This window comes from Malurus melanocephalus, unplaced genomic scaffold (genome assembly GCF_030028575.1).
Source record: "Malurus melanocephalus ecotype Western Australia unplaced genomic scaffold, MMel_1.1 scaffold_87, whole genome shotgun sequence".
Taxonomy (NCBI): Eukaryota; Metazoa; Chordata; class Aves; order Passeriformes; family Maluridae; genus Malurus; species Malurus melanocephalus.
In genome coordinates, this window is record NW_026623319.1 from 1,836,629 (window position 1) to 1,856,743 (window position 20,115).

Here is a 20,115-nt window from a genome sequence, read left to right on the forward strand (position 1 = left end):
GCAGGCGGGGCCGGGATGGGAGGCAGGCGGGGCCGGGATGGGAGGCAGGCGGGGCCGCGCAGCGGTGACGCGCCCCGTGCGCCCGGCGCTGACGTGTCGGTGCGGGCGCTGGCGTGGGACGCGGGACGCGGGGGATGCGGGCGCTGATCCTGGTTGGCGGCTTCGGGACGCGGCTGCGGCCGCTGACCCTGAGCCGGCCGAAGCCGCTGGTGGAGTTCTGCAACAAGGCGGTGCTGCTCCACCAGCTGGAGGCTCTCCGGCAGGTGGGGGCGAGGGGCGCGGGGGGTGCGGGGGCAGCCCCGCCGCCGGCTGACCCGCGCTCCCGCAGGCGGGCGTCAGCCATGTGGTGCTGGCGGTGAGCTACATGTCGGACGCGCTGGAGGCCGCCATGCGGGAGCAGGAACAACGGGTAAGAGCCCTTCCGCCTTTCCCCGCCTCCCCTCGCAACCCGGCCTGTCCCGCCGCTCACCCTGTGCCCGCAGCTCGGCATCCGCATCTCCATGTCCCACGAGAAGGAGCCGCTGGGCACCGGTAGGATTCGGGCAGGGGCTTGGGGCTGGGGGGCGGGCGCAGGCGGGATGGAGGCAGTCCGGGGGCAGCTGGATGGGTGCTGGCGGGGGGACATTGGAAGGGGTATGTCAGGGCTGAGGACTCTGGGAGGGGGCACCGTGGGCATTAGGGTGGGTATGGACACCCCGAGGGGGACACCATGGCAGCAGCGGKGCTAAGGATGGGTAGAGCCGGGAGGAGCAGGGGCATCGGGAGGCGTATGCCAAGATGGACATAGGCAGGACCAGGGACAGCGGGTCGGGTGAGGATCCACAGGGATTGGGGATTTGGGAGGGGCTCTGGGACGGGCACAGGTGGGGCCAGCAGCGGGACCCGGGCGCTGGGCTCACCACGTCCCTGCGCCGTCACTCACGGCCGCGCAGCGGGGCCGCTGGCGCTGGCACGGGACCTGCTGGCCGAGGACGGGGAGCCCTTCTTTGTCCTCAACAGCGACGTGATCTGCGAGTTCCCCTTCGCGGCGCTGGCCTCTTTCCACCGGCAGCACGGCGGCGAGGGCTCGCTGGTGGTGACCCGCGTGGAGGAACCCGCCAAGTACGGCGTGGTGGTGTGCGAGGCTGACACCGGCCGCATCTGCCGCTTCGTGGAGAAGCCGCGCGTCTTTGTGTCCAACAAAATCAATGCTGGGCTCTACATATTTAACCCTGGCATCTTACAACGCATCCAGGTATGAGCCGGGTTGCTAGGCTGGGTCAGGCCACGGGGGGCTGTGCCCCCTGCTCAGCCCTGCACCCCATCCTCGCAGCTGCGCCCCACCTCCATCGAGAAGGAGATCTTCCCGGCCATGGCACAGGACGGGCAGCTCTACGCCATGGAGCTGCAGGGTAAGGTCCTGTGCACTATGCAGGCAGCAYGGGGGGTCTTGCCTGCACTGCCACCCTCATGCTGGGGGCTGTCACCGTGSCTCTGTCCCCACAGGCTTCTGGATGGACATTGGGCAGCCAAAGGACTTCCTTACGGGCATGTGCATGTACCTGCAGGCRCTGCGGGCTCAGCACCCCGAGAAGCTGCACTCGGGGCCGGGTGTCGTAGGGAATGTGCTGGTGGTAAGTGCCAGCYCCCAGCACACCAGCCCCAGGCATGTCATGGGCTCTCTGCATTGTCCCACCACTGTCCTCGCTGCCATCCTCGAGCTGTGCCCTCCTCTTCCCTGGCTGGCCAAGTGGCATGGTCTGTGCCAAGAACTGTCTGCCCTCCTGACCCTGGCACAGCCCCTCTTCCTTCCAGGACCCCAGCGCCAAGATCGGAGCAAACTGTGTCATCGGCCCCAATGTGACGATCGGGGCTGGCGTGGTGGTGGAGGACGGGGTGCGCATCAAACGCTGCACTGTGCTGGAGGGAGCCCGCATCCGCTCCCATTCCTGGCTGGAGTCCTGCATCGTGGGCTGGAGCTGCTCCGTGGGGCAGTGGGTGAGGATGTGGGTGCCCCTGCAGGGAATCGGGGCTCAGCTCTTCCCCTCCCACCTCCTCGAGCTACAGCTGCAGGGATGTGGTCTCTGCAGGCAGGGGCAGGAGCCAGGCACTGGGCYGTGAGCCCCGGGGTGTGACAGGGCCTCTCTGGGGCAGGTGCGCATGGAGAACGTGACTGTGCTGGGCGAGGATGTCATCGTCAACGACGAGCTCTACCTCAACGGGGCCAACGTGCTGCCACACAAATCCATTGCCGAGTCCGTGCCAGAGCCACGTATCATCATGTAGCAGCCCCCGGCAGGCTCTGTGTTCCCGCTCTCCTTGGATTAAATATTTATATTTCCATTTACTGTTAAGCATCACCTGAGTGCAGCCCCAACACTGGGTCACTCACCAGGGGCAGCCTGGCTTCCCCTTCCCATCTTTCAGGGCACCACATAAGGAAGAATAATTTAATGCTGCTTTTCATGAAGTCAGCCCCAAGCCAGGGGCAAGTTAACAGCCCGAACGCCCAGCCCGGCCCCTGAGCCCCAGCCCTGGGGCTGCCRTGTGTTCCCAGTGCTGCCACAGAGCCGAGGCCTCGGGCTCCCCTCCCTGAGAGTGGCCCACRGAGCAGAGAGGCTGCCAGGCTGCTGGCCTCTCCCACCCTGCAGCCCTCCCACCCCACGCTGCTACCCCGTGCCGGGTCCTGACCCTCCGGGTGAGGGTCCCACAGCCCTGAGCAGGGCAAGCATTTGGAGAGAAGCCAGCGTGGGGTGGGGGCTGCCCCGTTCAGCTGGGGGAGCCTGTGGCGCGGGGCTGGGCTCTATGAGCTGGCTGGCTTGGTGAAGTCGTCCACCCCCGTGATGGTGGCCTTACAGAAGAAGCAGTCCTTGTTGTTCATCAGGTGCTGGTTGATGCAGGCTCTGGACAGAGGAGGAAAGAGCATCAGCCCCCACCCACACGGCACAGGGCAGGGCCAGGGGCTGGCAGTCACCTGCTGGGGGTCACACAAGGGAGCTACTCACTTGCATGACTTGTGGGAGCAGGGCCTGAAGATGGCCGAGATGGGGTGTGCGTAGCAGATGGGGCACAGGTCTTCCTCGCTGGTGGGCTGTGGGGTCACCAGGCAGTTAGTGGTGGYAGCCAAAGCCCCATGTCCCAGGCTGTCAGCGGGGGCAGGGCTGGGTCAGGGGATACTCACCAGTGTGGTAGCAGCCGCCTGCTTGGACTCCTCACTCAGATGGGTCAGCATCTTCTCCACCTTTGCCAGCTCCTCGGCACTGATGTACTCTGTGTCTGGGGGGTAAACGGTGTGTGTGKGGGGTGGATGGGACCCTCAGGCTGCCCTGAGGCTGCTGAGTGATTCACAGGGGTTGCAGCTGYCCTTGGGAACCAGCCAGGACAGGGAGCACTGGGCACTGAGTACCACTGGCTGGCACTGGAAACATCCCCATCCAAAGTGCTACAGCTGGGGGTGGAGGAGGGCACAGACACCTGTCCCTGGACATGTTGCAGGAGACACCAGCAGCCCCATTCCTCCCTCCCCAGCTGTGGGTGGGTGCTGAGCACAGCTCGGGTCCCCAGGGCAGTGCCAACACTTACAGGTGTGCAGGGAGAAGTGGCGCTTGTCCGTGGCGGGAGCGGCCACAGCCAGGGCCGAGGGCTCGGCGTGGCCCAGCAGGTACTGGATGGAGCGCAGCTGGAAGCAGGGATCCGCCAGCAGCACCGCGGTGGCGCGCTCGGTCCTGCCAAGGGACACAGACCTCAGACAACCCACCCTGTGCTCCCACACAGTGTCCCCAGGTGCTGTCCCCCCGGTCCAGGGGAACACGTTCAAATGCAGCTAAAGAGCAGCTGCCATCCTCCTCCTCCTCTGCCACCCTCACCCAGAGGCTCTGGGGATCAATATGGTGCTTCAGCACTTGCTGAGCCTGCAGCCCTCAGGCCARTGCTTGGGTTGCTGCAGGGCGGCTGAAGCAGCCAGTGCTGCCCTCGGTCACAGCACCGCAGGGGAAATGCTCCTCAGAGCCTGGGGCCCTCCTGCACCAAGGGGACAGCTCAGGGCACCCTCAGGGTCTCTCCACAAGGCAGGAGGGAGCAGTTGTGGCTCTCCCTGGCTTCAGCAGGGACAGCCAGGACAGATGAAGGTCGCCTTAATGAGTGTCTTCATCGGGTACCAGTGTCGTGACCTGGTGACAGCCCTCGGCAAGGAGCAGAGCTGGCTCCCTGGCCAGCCCAGGGGCGAGCAGATCCACCCCAGCAGAAGGAGGGGCAAGGGAGCAGCCAGTCAGCACCGGCTGAGCCGGGGCACAGGGGGTTAACAGCCCCTTGACTCGCAGCAGCCGCAGCCGCCAAATTAGCTTTTTGCTGCCCTAATGGAAACCAATTCCCCAGCTCTCCTTTTCCCACTAACCGCCTGAGCTCTGGATAATGACATTCCTGCGTGTCCTTCACCCTTTGGCCACTCCTTCCCCGCCAGSAGCCCGCGGCTCCCCCTCGGCCGTGCGGACCGCCGGGCTCAGCCCCGCTGCTCACCCCAGGGCTGGGGGTGCTGGGGGTCCCCAGCTCGGGGTTGTGCTGAGGATGAGGGCAGCGGGAAGGACCGCGGCTGGGAGAGAAGCAGCCCCGGGAGCGTGAYCGCCGCCCCCGCTCCCAGCCTGGGTGCAGGATGGGACACGAGGGGTCCCAGAGGTGACGGGYTTATTCCAGCATTCTGCCAGAAGCTGGGCAGAGGCGGAGCAGCCGCTCGATGGATTACAGCCGGCCCCGTCTCTCCGGCGGCTGCACATCGCTACGGCCGAAGTGGTCCTGAGCTCCCCTGGGGACAAGTGACCACGCAGGGTCGGTGCTGGCTGCGCATCGCTCTGCCCACTCGCAGGGACCGGGACGGGGACCGGGCCAGGGCCACCGCCGCGGCCACCACTCCCCGCGCCGGGGCCAATGGGATCCCGCCCGGCCCCCTCGCCGCGCACCGCCCGTGCGTAAATAGGGGCAGGAGCGGGACCGCGCTCCGGAGATGCAGCCCGGGAGGGAGCCGGACCGGGCCCGCCGGAGGTCGCAGCGTGCGGATGTGCCCCGGCGGCGCCGAGCCCTGAGAAACTTCGCACTCCAGGGATGAGCAGCTCCAGGAGGCAGCGAGGCGCCCGCCCAGCCCGACACACAGCTCCGCAGCGCCCGAGAGCCTCAGCCCCCSGATGCTGATCGCCGGCTCCCAGCCGACCCCCGGCAGCCCCCGGCCGGCCGGAGCACAGGTACGAGGCAGCGTCGGCTGAGCCGCGGCAGAGCCGGGCAGGGCGATGCCACCCTTCAGCTCTTTTCAAGCCCCACGGCAGGAATCGGGATCCTCTTTCGCGGGGTGCAAAAGGGCGCCTGTGGATGCTTGGTAGAGCCAAGCCAGCACTGGGACAGAGTCGGGAGGACGGCGGCAGATTTCGTTCCGCGTCTCATCGAGCCTGGCTGCACAGAGGCTCCCGCCCGCCACAATGTCCCCGCYGGTGGCCGCGGGCCCGCTCTGGCCGCGGGTGGCAAAGCTGCTCCTGCTGCTGCTCCAGCTGTGCGCCGCCGGCCGCGCTCCCCGAGCCTCCCCGCAGCCCCAGCGCTGCCCCGCCGCCTGCATCTGCACCTCCGACCTGCTGAGCTGCAGCCGGCAGATGCTGCAGCGGGTGCCCCAGGCACTGCCACCCACTACCACCACATTGGACCTCAGCCACAACGCCCTCACYCAGCTCCACGACCGCTGGCTGGCCACCCTCCCACACCTCGAGGCCCTTCACATCAGTCACAACCAGATTCGGGACCTTTCTCCGCAGGCTTTCCACAATGCCTCCTTCCTGCGGCACCTGGACATGTCCTCCAACCACCTGCACACCGTGGAGTCGCACTACTTCGAGGCGCTGGTGAGCCTGGAGGAGCTGCTGCTCTACAACAACCGCATCAAGCGGGTGGATGAAAACGCCTTTGCCAAGCTGAGCGGTCTGCGGAAAGTCTACCTGAGCTGGAACAACCTGACCGCCTTCCCCTTCCACGCAGTGCAGGGGCTGGGAGTCTACAACCTCCGCACTCTGGACCTCTCCTCCAACAGTCTGAGCAGCATCCCTGTGGAGGTGCTGGCGGCTCTGCCTGAAAGCATCAGCAATGGTTTGTACCTGCACAACAACCCCATCAGGTGCAGCTGCCCACTCTACCTGATGCTCCAGCACTGGAATCAGCGAGGTTTCAGCTCCGTCAAAGATTTCTTTGAGGAACACACCTGCAAGGTGTCTGACAGTGTGCCCCGGTCCCTGGTMAAGTTCCTCAAACACAGCCACATGTTTGAGAACTGCTCGGGAGGCACCGAAGATGCRCACCTCTTGCACTTGGAGGTGATGGTGGGCCAGCCCATCCTGCTCACCTGTAACACCAGTAACACCAGCCTGACGCATGCAGCCACCACCTACATGTGGATCACCCCTCACCACGAGCCCATCAAAGCCCCAGGAAACAGCAATCGCTCCCTGGAGGTCTATGCCAACGGCAGCCTGAGGATTGCTGTAGCCAAGCCCTGGCTCTCAGGGGTCTATGTAGGCTTGGCCATGAACAGCCCCTACAACTTCAGCAGGATGTGCGAGTTCAATGTGACCATTCTCTACCCCAAGCCAGCTGGGGAGACCTTCAGCACCGGCCTCACGACCCTGCTGGGCTGCATTGTGAGCCTGGTGCTGGTGATCATCTATTTGTTCCTCACACCGTGCCGCTGCCTGGGCTGCTGCAAGAAGCCGGCCCCGCTCAGCCCCCCRCAGGAGTGCAGCGCCCAGTCCTCCATCCTCAGCACCACTCCCCCTGCCACTGACGGGCCAAACCGCAAGGCCAGCGCCAACAAACACGTTGTCTTYCTCGAGCCCATCAGGGAGACACAGAACGGCAAGATCCGCCTGGCCCTCGGCGAGGACTTCCCYGACCCCAAGCACCCCAAGGTCCTGCAGTTCAAGTCGGACTCAGAGTCCATCAGCTCTGTTTTTTCTGACACCCCCATTGTGTCATAGCGGGGCAGAGCTGGGAGCAGTTGGCATCTCCCAAGAGCTGGTCTCCTCCATYGCTGCTAGAACAGGATTACTGGACACCCCGAGTTCCTGGCTTGACCACGACCCACGGGAGTGATCTGCACCACCCACAGCCGCTTCAGCCATGGGCTCCTGGTGGGTTTTTGGCCACAGGCACACTGATACCCTGCAAGAGCTCCTTGCACAATCCGCTACAATGGCCTTGTTAGTACAAYGGTAATGCCGATGAACCCATCATGCTGGAGAAACTCCCCCTTCATGTGGGCACCCACCCTCCCTCATGGTGACACTGGGGCTGGGCGTCTGCCATGTCCCCAGGCATGAGATGCCCACCTGASACCACTGCCACAGACCACCCCAGGCCAAGGAATAGCTGTGACAAGTGGGACACTGTCCTGGTTCATGCCACGGCCCTCAGGAATGGTGATGCCAGTGCCCATCAGCATGCCACGGCTGGAAGCAGGGGAACTGTGTCCCCATCACAGGAGGGGGTACACACTCTCTCCCCAAATGTGGCCACACAGGAGGGATGGAGCTCAGCRCCTGTCCAGCCATGCAGCCAAGCAAACCTTACAAGCTTTTGCATCCCGAGAAGCTGTAAATCGTCAAGGCAGGATTAGGTGATGAGACACAGCACCCAGCCCGCATTGCTCAGAGCTCCCCGTGCCACCAAGGACACTGAGGTCTCCGCTGCACCACGCGCTCCTTCGCTGCTTCTCCTTGAGGCGGACACGCGCTGCTCAAGCACAGCTATTTAGGCAGTAACCTAATCAGCCTATCGATAAATGTGAGTAATCCTCCCCTCTCCTGGGTCGTAATTCTCTAGGTCCATTGGAATAAAAATGCCTATTTTTTTAAGCTGACGCTGGGCTGAGTGTCTCCTTGCCCTTGCAGCAGTGCGCAGCCACCCTGCAGCTCACGGGCACAGCGGTGGCAGGCTGAGGACTGAGGGAGCCCCCAGTTCCTACAGGCCCAGCACACAGAGCCGGGCAATCTGCACTGGACTGGAGCCTCTGTTCCCATCAAATGGCCTTCAGGTGGCCTTAGCCAGGGGGTTAAATGTGCCAGTGGCTTGGTGCTGCTGAGAGGGAAGCACCCGGTGGTTTGTCCTTGGGAGGGCAGGTCCCCAAAATGATGCCTGGGAGCTGGGGAAGGAGCAGCACCGACTGATATGAGGGCACATCCAGACCCCAAAAGGAACAAGCAGGGTTTAGATGCAGGGAAAAGGCACTGCCAGGGATGGGACTGGTCCTGCCTTTGGCTTAGTCCTGGTGCTCCCTGCAGATGGAGCCCCCCACTCGTGTCACCTGCACTGCCTTTTCTGGCACCCACCCTTGCCTCTTCCTGAAACAGGGAGTAGTTCCATCCCTGCAAAATGCCTGTCTGAGCCCACAGAGGGATAAGGGTATCCTGCCCATCTRCCAGTCGCCAGTATCCCATCCACAGCTGGAGTAGGAGCATGTGGCTGTCACATGCAGCACAGAGGAGGCTGGGGCTACCCTGTGGGCAGGAGCACAGCTCAGACACCACGGGGACCAGCACCCTTCAGAGACCTGCAGCCCCCTCCCATAGCCAAGTGCCCTGGCCCCAGGAGCTGCTGGCAGCCCTGTGACTGGTGGGAGGGCAAGAACCCYGTGGCACTGGGGCCGCACTAGCACACATCCTTCAACTTCTTTRGCCAGGAAACAAGCAGCATTTTCCCCAGCGAAACCTCAACCCTGTGCCCAAATAAATTGTCAAAACCGTCCCCCCMACCATCCAAGGAGGGGCGAGTGTTTGTGAGAGCAGCTCTCCTGAGCCAGCCGCAGCCTCCCGGCGCTGCTCCTTCCAGTGACCTTGTGCAGCTCCCTGCGATCCGATCCGTGCCCCGGGGCCGGCGCAGGCGATGGGATGCAGAGCGACAGTCCCCGCTGGCCTGTGCCCTCGCTCCCCACACCGCCACCGCTGGCCCTGTCACCTCGCGTTAGTGCAGTGTCCTGACRGGCCCAGGAGCCGTGTGGCCACACCGGGTGCTGCCAGGGGCGACGAGGTGCGGCGGTGTCAGACACAGAGGCTGGAGTGGACCTGCTGCCRTCACCCCTGGCTTTGCACCCAGACAGGGATCCCATGGGAAGGAAGGTTTGAATTTGACTTGGGAATGTCTGGGAAAGAGAAGAGACCCAGCTGAGTGTGCCCAGGTCCAAACCAGACATGGACACTGCTCCCTGCGCCTGCTGAGACAGTGCCAAGCCCGTGCCACAGCATGTGCCACATCCAAGCACCACATCTTCCTCCAAAAGGGAAGATGAAGCRCTGCTCTGGGCCCCAGCACCTGGAGCAAGTGTTATCAACCCATTATCACCATCCTCGTCTGTCTCCTTGCTAATCTTCCCCGTCCCCACTGCCAACACCAGCTTCCCAGGCATTAGTGTTCCTGCAAACTGCATCCTCAGCTGAGGATAAAGCGTGAAGTTTGGGGAAAACTCATGGAGTGTTAGGAAAGCTCCCAGGGGTCTTTCCAGTGACCCACCAGGCTGAAGAAGCCCAGGAGAGCTCCTCTAGGCTGGCTGCAATTCTCCTATCCCTGCAGGAAAGCTGTGGTTTGCTCTCCATGGACTTGCTCTGAGGTTTGTATCTGTGCTGCCCTCAAGGGATCCTACTGCCTTTACCCAGGAAAGTCCTGCTGCTGCTTTTCACACATTCCTGATGCTCAGAAAGGATCCCACACCACATTGCTGATCCAATGAGCACTGGGAGGCGGTTTGAACTGTCGAAGCAGTTCATTAAGCAGCCTGAAAAGCAGAATATCTCAGCAAGGAAAAACAGCCAGGAGCACAGCCTCTCTGACAGATAGGAGCTGGGAAAGTTAATGGATGTTCCCCAAGGWATACACTGTCCTCTCCTGGCAGCCATCTCCACCATTACACCCCTGGTTTCCTGCCAAACCTCSCTCTGCTCCTTGACTCTGCAGGGTAAAGTAATGGATCAGCACAAAGCTCGGTGGTCCTGGCACGCAGGGAGCTGGGCCAGCCTGTGTGGGGATAAGGACGAGCTCTGGGATAAAGATGAGCTTTGGGATAAGGATGAGCTTTGGGATAAGGACAAGGATGAGCTTTGGGATAAGGATGAGATTTAGGATAAGGACAAGGACGAGCTTTGGGATAAGGACTAGCTTTGGGATAAGGATGAGCTTTGGGATAAGGACAAGGATGAGCTTTGGGATAAGGACTAGCTTTGGGGACCCCTATCCAATGCTGACTCCTATCTCCCCTGGCACTTCACACCTCAGTCAGGACAATGGGGATGTGCTGAATGCCAGTGCCATCCTGTCCTCCTGTCACCAAGGATGGACACAGGATAAACACGGCAGGGCCTGGATCCTTCCCTTACAATGCTCRCAGTTTTCCAGACAGCTCCGATCAGCAAAGCCTGGTGCTGGCCAGYACAAGGACTGCTCCTGCCTCCCTCCCAGCATGTGCCTGACAGCCCTGAGGGGCTGGGAGAGCCCAGGCCYGGCAGTCCCATCACTCAGGACCGGCAGCTTGTAAAAACTGTATGACCAGACTCAGACCTTTTTTAACCATGAAACCTAGGGCAGAGTTAGTCATTCTCCCCTGCCCTGACTCACCCTGTTACGTCACACACTGCAAGACTGGAGTATCACAGCAAGGTAGCAAGGATTCCTTTAGACTGTGTGGTCCATGAAATGTCTGCTCCTGTCCCTCCTTCCACCAGAGCTTGTTCACCAACACCACTGAGGGAGCACTGGTGTTTAAGGGATCAGTAATTACAGGGTCCAATAGGAACTGTGCAGAAAACCACCATGTCAACAGGGAACACCCAAATCCCCAGGGTCCCAGCAGGGCTCGAGCACGCAGGTGGGTGGCCAGCCTGTTTGGGAACCTGCAGACTGGGATCTGCTGATCTTTACAGTGGAGGTGATCCCAAAACCATTTAGCAACTGAGCAGTCTTCTTAGCCTTCCTCTCCCACCCAGACTTGTGCCTCCTTGCCTTTCTACTTACCAATGCCTTACTTCTGCCTTGGGAACCTCTGTCCCCTCTCAGCCCATCTCTCTGCATCCATCTGTACTCTGCAGACACTCAAGATGGAAATATCCCAACACCACATCAGCCCAGTGCTGCTTCTGGCAGGTCCCACTGACTCTTGCTCAGTATCCCATTGGTACAGCATGGCTGTTTCTGGCCCAGGGTCCCTGTCCTGTGCTCTGATGGCTGGTACCACCATGTTCCTGGTGAGCACAGTGATCTTCCCTCTGTCTTCTCCATCTGTCATGCACAAGTCCGTGGGAGATGCACCTCTTTAGGACTTGTCCTGTACAGACTGGTTTGCTGGCTCCTTGCATGTGCCCCAACCTCTCCTCACCCTGAGAGCATCAGGCCCCTGCCTCTGAGGGGATGGAGGGAGCATGGGGGAAGCCCAAGGGGCAGAGCAGAGTCTGAGCACCAACACAACACAGCTCATCTCCACTCTGGGATGGCCACTCACTTCCCACAAAGCCAGTCCTAATTACAGCGTGCCCTCACACACAGGGGACCACAGCCTCACCTCTGGGCCTCACCCCTTCCCCTGCTGCTTGCACTTGCCAGGATCCTGACACCAGCTCTGGCCAGTGCTGCTCCATTAGCTCACTCTGWAAAAGGCTTAATAGAAAATCTGCTCAATTATTTAGCAAGCAGACAACCGGGGCTATGATACTGCCTGAAGGCAGCCAGGGTCTGTGGCATGGATTCAGCCCAGCTCCTGGCTCAGCCTGGCAGATCCTGCCTTCCCTCTCCTGCCCGCTCKGTCATCAAGGCTGGCACAGGGAGCAAAGGGACATCCCTGCCCTTGGCCCTGCCAGCCCCTGAGACTCCACAGTGCTGCCCAGCAGCTCTCAGACCTCAGGGCTGGGAGCAGGCACTGAAACTTTGGCTGATCATGAGCAGCACCAGCCCAAACTGCCTGACCCAGCAAGCAAATGCAGCTCTGCTCTCTCAAAAGCACAGCCTGCAGCATCCAGGGACTACGGCAAATGATGGATCAACTGTCTCACCACAGCTCGGCCTGGGCAATGTTCCCTTTCCTTGTGCTTAATGGCTCTGTTTGATGCCACGAGCCCACAGCAAGAGGACCTGATGCCTGGATGACTGTCCTGTGCTGGGAAAGGAGCAGCTCAGGTACCTGACTGCAGCCTGATAATGTGACTGGATGAGTTGGCAGGGCCCTGGCTCGCTCACTCACTCACTCACTCACTCACTCACTCACTCACTCACTCACTCACTCACTCACTCACTCACTCACTCACTCACTCACTTCCTTCCTCTCTGGAATGTTCTCATCCCATAAATGGGATTTCGTTCCTTCACTACCTGATGAGCCCATTCTCTATGTCCCAGGTCTTTGCAGCACCTTCCAACCAAGTGCTTGGCACAGTGTCTGCTTGCTGGGTTAGAGGCAACCAGAAAACACACAGCCAAGCCACGGAAGTCTCCCAAGGTCCCGTCCTTGTCCTCATTCTCTGGGGCACAGCCTCCTCACAAGGAACAAGGCAGGGTCACCCTGACCCTGGAAATTCCCACAGAGATGTTCCTACATGCAGATGTGGGCTGGAAAATCTCTCTGTTAACRATGTCTGGCAATCTGGGAGTTACCAAATGGGACCTGGAAGAGATTTCCAAAAGCTTCCCAGGCCGAGTGCTTATGGGGAAGGACAAAAGCTCATCCTGTTATCCTGCTAGCTGTACTGAGCGGGAGAAAGCTGTCTTCACAGGAGCTGACATAAAYTGGTCTGCTCTGGAGAGCCTGGTTACATACAGGACCCATTAAATCACTTCAGCCATGGCAATCATCTCCCATAGGACTATACAGACACAYGGAAGGTTTGAATTCTCCTTTTCTGTTCCACTTGACCATCACCATCTCCTGGGTGTTGGGTGACTGCTACCCCAGCTGCACCTCTCAGTGTTCAGCACCCTGTGCTGATGGTGCCTTGAATAGAGGATAAAACCAGGGCTGAGCCCTCGAGCAATGCAAAGGCAGCAGAAAAGCCTTAGTGGTTCCTCTCACACCTGCTGGTTTTCTCCAGCCCATCCCTGTTTGCCATTTCTCAATGTGGCTGCATGGAGCAGAACTGATTGTAAGTGGGGTGCAACACCCAGTGCTCAACCCAGTGCTGCAGAGAGTGTGGGGGGCTCAGTTCTCCCTTTCCCATGATATACTCTGCTTTTGATCTGCCTGGTCTCTGCCACCCCCTCTGCTTGGGCAGCAGTAGAAGGTCTCCAAGCCACCTGCCTTGGTTCTTTTGTCTCGATTGACCTCAATGGCTCCCCTGCAACRTTTTCTTGCCTTTTATAGACCACTGACATATCAAATCTCAGGTTTAGTGCATGGCTTTGCAAAATCACACAGAAGAATTTTGGTTTRTGGGTATTTTTCCCTGGGCTTCCTCCTGTTTCACCTTCTGGTTCTCCTGCTCAGTTACATCTACCTTAAGGACGTGATGCTTTTCACACATCATTCCACTATTTTGCATTTATTTCTCCTTTTGAGTGCTCAGGGAAGTGACTACAAAGCCCTTGAACATCACAGACTTGCCACCTCCCTAGAGCACAGTGCCTCTGGTTTGTGATGGTGCAGCCCAAGGCATGAAGGATGCTGCTGGCACACAGGGGACAGTGCCACTTGGTGATGACACTGGCTGCTAGGAGTTCACAAACCCAAAGCACAACGGGCTTTTCGGGGGAAGGACAGTCTGGAAGATTTGTCTGGAAGATTTGTGTCTCTCCAGGACTCCCTGCAGGCTAGGAAAGATGTGACTGATATCACACTTCCATCTCCCCAGTGCTCTTTGGAGTTTGATAACCTGAGGGACAACCCTTCCTCATTTTGACTTGACAAGTGACCTGGCCTGGGACACATGTTCAAGGAAGAGACAGTCAGGGAAGGATTTCTCCTCCTGGCATGCAGAGAACTGTTTTATCACCTCCCCCTTCCCTCCAGGAAGCAGTGTCTAGTTGTGGCATCAAATTCATGATGTTTGCCCTTTCCATGGAGCAAGGTTATAGGGGCGAGCAAAATCACCCCTGTTCAGAGCCCAGAAAGGCCACTGATCAATGACCTTGTGCCCAGGTTTTGGCACTGTCACACTTGGGGCCGTGAGACTGGTGCAGCAGCCATGGGAGGCAGGTTATTATTAGACATATTTGTGTACGTCTTTGAGTCCTTGAGAGAAGAAGCTGAAAGACTGGCTGCAGGGCTGAGCTGCTCGGCCAGCTGGGACTCTGCTCTCTGCAAAGCCAGAGTCTATCGTGTTCTCCAAATGTGAAAACAAGCAGGATGTACAGCACAGACAGAAGAGCCCATCTCCTGCAGTACACAGTGACCAGGCAAGACACCTGGGAGACAGCAAAGGTGGGGCAGCACAGAGTCAGAACAAGTCTGTTTGCAGGAGTTGATACTAGCAGACACATAAATGATCAGATCAGCTGTGGCTTTGTCCAGCCACATCACTCCCCCAGTSCTGCCTCTCTGAATAACTGGCTACCATAAAGACAGCATTTGTTTCATCGTAAAGTCAGCATCACCCAAGTGCCTGGAGAAGGTTTGTCTCACCTTTGTGCCACAGGGCTGGGCAGACAGAGAGMTCTGCACTCATTCTGATGCCTTCCTGAGAAGGGTCCAGGCTGAAGGGGCTTCAGTGAGCTCCCGTGCAGCCCTCACTGTGTGCTGCAGCACATTGATGTGTCACCACATGGACACAGCTCTGCCACAAGCASCACCCACAACTTCCAACAGCAGCTSTACASTCACAGAGTGCCAGACCCCRTCCCGAGGAGGAAGGTGCAGATGTGCATCTGAGCATCTCACAACCACCTCTCACAAGGGTTTGCCATCACCACAGGAAGGGACTTTGCACCCTGCAGTAGCACTGGGATGCAGCTACTTCAGGGAATGTGGCTCTTCAGCTTCTGCTTGCTCCACACACGAGTCTCACTTTGCTTTGGTCCCCACACGCCCATGTTGCTCCTGCAACACCTCCCGTGGCACCACTGCAGCACCCAGAGCAGTGCCACACACAGAGACCCCATGCTTTGGAAGGCAAAAGCCACTCACCCCTGAACATCAGTGTCCACCAGCAGCCGGACCAGTATCCCTGTCACAGCCACAAGGATTGGGTAATGGTCCACACTCTCCAGCCCTATGAAGCAAAAGAGAAAGGTAAGAGCTTCTGCCACACTGTGACAGGCAGAGCTGGGCAGGTCTGAGGTCTGATCCCATCCAGACCATCGGTACAAGCCATCCCTCCCTTCCCAATGCATGCTCCCAGCATGTTTTCCATGGAGAGGGACAGAGGGTGAATGTGTGGACTCACCTGGCAGACGGAGGTTGACCACTCTGTCAAACAAGTTCCTTTCAGCTGTCACACGGTTCAGYACCTGGTTCAAGAGCTGTGTAGGGAAAAGCAGAGAGGGTTTGTATTTTCTGGATGGGCCTTCCTGTGAGCATCATCTAAAGAGCTTTGGGGCAGCATGTTCTTACAGTTCGGGCTGAGTGCCKGGTGGATGCACAGAGGGAGGCTCAYAGCACACACCTAGATTTGYCCTGGCATSGAAGGAGTGTCACCCACATTACAGTGATTGTACCAGACCAAAACCWCCCAGGGAAGAGTCAGTCTGAGGTCAAAACACCTGAATGTCAGCACCTTCCACCTAAATCTGAATTCCCTACAAAAGCCAATCTACTTCTGCAGATAAAAGCTCCTGGCAAGCAGCAGCAACAGTCAGCAGGACAGACACAGCCTGTGAAGAGTGAGCTGGCAGCTGTGGGCAAAGCAGTGTCAGCAGGGTGAAGCACAGTCCAGGTCCTRCCCTGCCTGGAGCTGGCAGCAGGATGGATCTACCAGCCCTGAAGCACGGGGTGAGTRCAGAGAGCAATCTGCAGAGATGGAATCAGCTGTAAAGACACCTAATTAGCCACCATTAGCTCTCAGCCTAACCCCCAGTGGGAGGAGTGGGGACCACTCCAGGTTTGACACAACTGTACGCTGAAGACCATCCCTTCAAATGCAGCATCCCTCCCCYTGTCACCCCAGTGCACAACAGCAGAACACTGCACCCCTCTGTGGGCACAGTCAGCAGTGGGGAACGGCTTCACAGCAGCACCAGGTAGCAAGGGGGAAGCTGCAGCACCCCACGCCCTGCTGCACATTCCCCAGTTTGCCTCAGCCACGTGCTAAGGGCCCCTTGCTTCCCTCCTCACTCAGCTGAGCACTTTCCTCAGGACTGTGGTACCAGACCTCACTACCTCTTGCTTTGTTTCATGTGCTCAGAGCCCGAGTCTCAGCCTTTKGGGTACAGGTAAGGTACATCTGATTTTTCTCCCCTAGTGCACCTTGTACAAGGGCTTGTCCTCAGGCCTTTCCAGGATTGCTCATGCTTCAGAAAAGAAACTAATTCACTGGAGGCTAAGGGATATTGTCAGCTGGAATGAGGCTGTCCCAGTCACCCTGGCAGGGAAGTGGAGCTGTTTGATACCAATATTCTATGACTGAGGGATAAAGGACCAATATGCCTGCCAAACATTGGAGTGTGTGCCCTGTGAAACCAGCCATACTCTCCACAGCTCCTTGCCCAGGTGTACCACACCTCCTCTCCAGATTTCATGACACTGCTTGTCACAGGAGAATTCAGCATTTACTGCTCCCTCTGAAGACTGAAGCAGCTGTCACCCTGCTCCCAGCAGAGGCAGAAACCAGACCAGCTGCAAAGGAGGGGAGCAGTTGACCAGTAGAGATTTTAGAACCACTTGCTCTTCAGCAGCTCTAAGTACTACAGCACATGCAGCAGGAGCCCCCAGTTCACCACACATCTGGAGAGAGGGCAGAGGGGTCTCCAAGGCCCTCCAGATGCTGTTTCTTCACACACAATACCTGGGCAAGCCTCCGAAGCAGCAGCTCTGACGATGGGCGATTCCAGTCGAGGAAGATTTCAGGTGCCAGTGTGACAGTCATTTCCAGCACCCTGAGCAGGCTCACCGACAGGTCAAAGCAGGTGGCACACACCTTCAGCTGCCGGCTGTCCACAAAGTTCCTCTCCAGACGCTCTGCTGCCTGCTGGATCTGCCAAGCAATGGTGACAGTTTAAAAAGGCACCTGTTCCCAAAAGGAGGGCTGTGACCCCCACCCAGCGAGTTGTGCCTGAGCCTCGCTGTGTGTAGGACACAGCACCCACTGAGTGCTGCATCCCAGAGCCCCCGTGCACACCCACCTCCTGAATCATGCCRATGAACTCGGAGAAGGCCCAGTTCAGCTGGTTCAGGACACTGTTGAGGAAGCTGGGGGCCAGGTCACGGTCGCTGCGGAGCAGGTCTGCCATGTGCCGCTGCAGCAGGGTGGAGGGACACGGCTCTGAAACCAGACAGCGACAGCTTCAGTGGCCTGGTCCTGAGGCAGCTGTGAGTGAGGGGCAAGGGCAGGCTGAGAGACCATTCCTGGGCTTGGGAGATGTTGTTTTGTGCCTCAGAGTAAGCAGAGGTGGCAGGGCACTGGCAGCTGGCACAAGGACTATTCTGAGCAGYGATCGTGCTTGTTGGGCCTCCAAGCACTTCTTTGCAATGCCAGCCTGAATTAACCAGGGAAGAGCCCTCCATGCTCGCTGCTGCCCACATGCACAGGAGCAYTGCCCTGCAGCTCAGATCCCTTCTGCTCAGCTCTGCAGAGGCCCATGGTCAGCTCAGCATTTATTGCTCCTGATACCAGTGTGGCAGCAGCTGCCTGAAGCCAGCACGGCCACCCCTGGCCTCACATGACCAGGCTCCTCCAAACTCCTGACTCTGTATGGAGCTGGTTCTGACCTCAGCAGGCTSAGGCAGAGCTGCCCACACTCCCCAGCCAGGGTCAGCCCARGCACAGACACATTCCCTTGGTTACMTCATGTCTCATCTCTGGGCTTCCTCACTATCAAGAACACAGATGGGGTCAAATCCAGAAGCTGGGAAACACAGTCAGGGCTGTGAGAGACACCGGCCCCCATGGATGGGCAGGAACAGCAAGGGGGTACTAATGGGACAGATGCTTCTCTCTAGCAGAAGAGGCTCACAAAACATTCAATACTATGAGGGAAGGGTACTGCAGTTCAACCCAAAATTCAGGGCTTGGAAAGAGAAACTTGAGCAGATTTACCAGGTATAGGGTATTTAACTACATTTTCCTCTACTAGAAGCTATTACTAAGAGCAGSTGGAAAATCTGGCAGCACCAGCACTGCCATGCCCAGAGGAACAAGCTGTGCTGCAACTGCAGAAGCTCTCTGGGGCTGCAGCCTACTCAAAGGGCCAGCGTGGGCAAAGCAAACAYGGGACAGCATCCATCACATCCCTAGGGTTCAAGAAGCAAGGCATAACTACAGATTTGCAAAGCCGGAGAGGGATGACAGGAGACCATCATCTGAAATGGGAACAGGATAAATTRTTCTGTGAATACCCACTAGCAAGTGCAATGAACTTCTGTTATTATGGAGGACACGTGCTGAATCTCACAGTGCATAAATCGCCCCAGGCAGGCCAGTGTCCCGACTTTGATCCTGCCTAAAAGCTCATTTTTGGGAGGGATTTCATCACAACAAATGTCTTTGATGTGCTACTCCCACCCACATGTACTTTCCCAGCCTTTGGCTACATGTGGCTCAGGAACTGGACAAGCCAGACATCCTTCTTACATATTTATTGGTCCTCTGGGGATTTCTTGCCCATGTGCTCTGAAACTGTGTAAGCCTTTAGCATTTAATGTGTCCCAGAGCAACATTCCACAGTTCAGTTGTGTGTAGCAGGAGGAATTCAGATTGGAGCTTGGCTCCTGCTCACTTTATTTGTTTGTATTTATTCTCTGTAACCCCTTCCTTCTGGTGGTGGAGACAGCAAGATGCTCYTCTCCATCCTTCCTCCAGCTAGCTGTGATGCCAGACCTTCATGACAGTTTTTTTAATGAGATCAGCCCCAAACAAAGCAGCTTCTCACCCTGAAACTGTCCCTTTTGTCACCCCTCCCTGAACCCCAGTATCTCTCCATCTCTCCCAGGTTTTCTTTGGAGAGGTGGGATCAGAAGCACACGCAGYATCCAAACCACAAACACGTGGTGGATTTGCACAGAAGAATAATGTGGGTTTCGTTTTGTTCTGTTTTGCTTTTCTCATAATCCCTGTTGTGTAATTTGTTCCTTGGACTGGACATCAAGCTGCTCTTCTCTAAAAGATTACAATARGTTGCCAGTTCAAGGAWAACCCTCAGGAACTGGTCCTGAGGSACAAGTGGAGAAGCCCAGGAGTCAGTGACAGAGCACACCTTGTCGTCTCTGTCAGTGATGGGTGATGGGGCACAGCCCACTCTTACTTCACCACTCTATGCCTGCTGATGCTGAATTCCATCCATATGTTTTCTATAAGTCATTCAGAATTGGAAGGTTTTTTGGCAGGGTTTTTTGTGCTTTCTTTTTACCACCCTCCCTTCAACGTTTAAAAACTACTTTTTATTAATACTGCTGATGTATTAGCCCCTTTCCAGCCTTCAACTACTAAAGCAGTTCTAGGCAGTGATCAGCACTCCTTACAGAAGAGCTCTGTGCATTGTCCTACTGGTCTGTTGCCAAAGACTCTTTTACAAACATTTCAAGTCAGGACAGATCTCAAAATGAATTGCCTAGTCAACTGAAGGCAGCTTTGGTTTTCTAAAGGATGCTCCTATGCTTGTAATAACTTGCTTTATCCTGATTTTTAGCCAATGACTATTTCCTCATGGTCTTTATTCAACGAGTGATGAGTTTGCGCAAAACCTGCCATTCTGGGTTTTTAAATGCTTTTCCTGCTGATGGCAGACTGTRCCAGACTAAAAGAGCATTAAAAACTGGTGCCTTTTGTCAAACCTCTCCAYAGGTAAACAGTTTTATTTAGGGTTTTAAAGCTAAAACCAGGAAACAGTGATTTCCTTGGCCTTTGGTGCTCCCAAGAGGATTCTGAATCTAAAATACTGAGATCACTTCTACTCTTTGAAAGCAACATAAGGAGCAAGCCCTGGAATACAGCAAGAGCAGCTTCATCCCTTGCATGAGTTCCTAAATAAAGTAACCATTATTAGTATCTAAAACCC

The 20,115-nt window shown here is 57.5% G+C and overlaps 3 protein-coding genes across 6 annotated transcripts in view; 2 read left to right on the top strand and 1 right to left on the bottom strand.

The window, feature by feature from the left end:
• Positions 1–58: 58 nt before the first annotated feature.
• GMPPB (GDP-mannose pyrophosphorylase B) lies at positions 59–2,339 on the top strand. Its single transcript, XM_057368066.1, has 8 exons — positions 59–263; positions 329–409; positions 483–531; positions 933–1,234; positions 1,313–1,391; positions 1,486–1,613; positions 1,795–1,977; positions 2,134–2,339. Exons 1-8 carry the CDS (start codon positions 135–137, stop codon positions 2,263–2,265), a joined length of 1,083 nt encoding a protein of 360 aa, XP_057224049.1. The 5' UTR covers positions 59–134; the 3' UTR covers positions 2,266–2,339.
• A 76-nt stretch (positions 2,340–2,415) lies between these two features.
• RNF123 (ring finger protein 123) overlaps positions 2,416–20,115 on the bottom strand; it is a 47,739-nt gene continuing 30,039 nt past the window's right edge. For all 4 annotated transcript variants that reach the window (XM_057368060.1, XM_057368061.1, XM_057368062.1 and 1 more), the window contains exons 32-39: positions 17,245–17,384; positions 16,908–17,096; positions 15,351–15,426; positions 15,092–15,176; positions 3,562–3,704; positions 3,161–3,255; positions 2,985–3,070; positions 2,416–2,882 (exon numbers count right to left, since the gene is read on the bottom strand). In XM_057368060.1, coding sequence (XP_057224043.1) covers positions 2,783–2,882; positions 2,985–3,070; positions 3,161–3,255; positions 3,562–3,704; positions 15,092–15,176; positions 15,351–15,426; positions 16,908–17,096; positions 17,245–17,384 — 914 coding nt within the window. In that variant the 3' untranslated portion in view covers positions 2,416–2,782. The remainder of the gene's footprint in view (positions 2,883–2,984; positions 3,071–3,160; positions 3,256–3,561; positions 3,705–15,091; positions 15,177–15,350; positions 15,427–16,907; positions 17,097–17,244; positions 17,385–20,115) is intronic.
• On the top strand, positions 3,699–7,839 carry AMIGO3 (adhesion molecule with Ig like domain 3). Its single transcript, XM_057368065.1, has one exon. It carries the CDS (start codon positions 5,442–5,444, stop codon positions 6,978–6,980), a length of 1,539 nt encoding a protein of 512 aa, XP_057224048.1. The 5' UTR covers positions 3,699–5,441; the 3' UTR covers positions 6,981–7,839.